We start from the raw sequence: 319 nt of genomic DNA, 5'->3' as shown, positions 1-319 counted from the left end.
CTCTCTTGAACACCCCCATGATCGACACCAGCGCTAGCACATAGTCCCACGACGTACCGCGTTTAAATCCCTGGCAGAGCTGCTGAAGCAATGCAATTCGATCCTCATCGTCTTGAGAGTGAAGAAACGTCTCAATCTCGCTGCGATTGCGCAATATGCTCTCCAGCATCGACAAATGGCTGTTCCAATGGACATTAATTGCAGTCTGCAAGATCAAGGGGAGTACAGCAGCTTGTCCACACTTTCGAAAGTATGTAACTAGATCGGACGCACATACAAAGATGGTGCGGATATGGGCTGGGACACCATTTTTTGTGCT

General features: G+C 48.9%; 1 protein-coding gene across 1 annotated transcript in view; it reads right to left on the bottom strand.

Moving 5' to 3' along the window:
• The window catches only part of PHALS_11024 (Ribonuclease H-like domain), a gene marked incomplete at both ends in the record, with an annotated part of 1160 nt that extends 851 nt beyond the window's left edge, over positions 1-309 (bottom strand). The window contains 2 exons of the mRNA XM_024726548.1: positions 14-205; positions 274-309. Coding sequence (XP_024577214.1) covers positions 14-205; positions 274-309 — 228 coding nt within the window. The remainder of the gene's footprint in view (positions 1-13; positions 206-273) is intronic.
• Between the last annotated feature and the right edge of the window lie 10 nt (positions 310-319).

This window comes from Plasmopara halstedii, assembly GCF_900000015.1.
Source record: "Plasmopara halstedii genome assembly, contig: Scaffold_525, whole genome shotgun sequence".
In the NCBI taxonomy this organism is placed as follows: Eukaryota; Oomycota; class Peronosporomycetes; order Peronosporales; family Peronosporaceae; genus Plasmopara; species Plasmopara halstedii.
The sequence above is the reverse complement of the archived record's forward strand: the minus strand, read 5'-3'. Positions and strand labels throughout refer to the sequence as shown.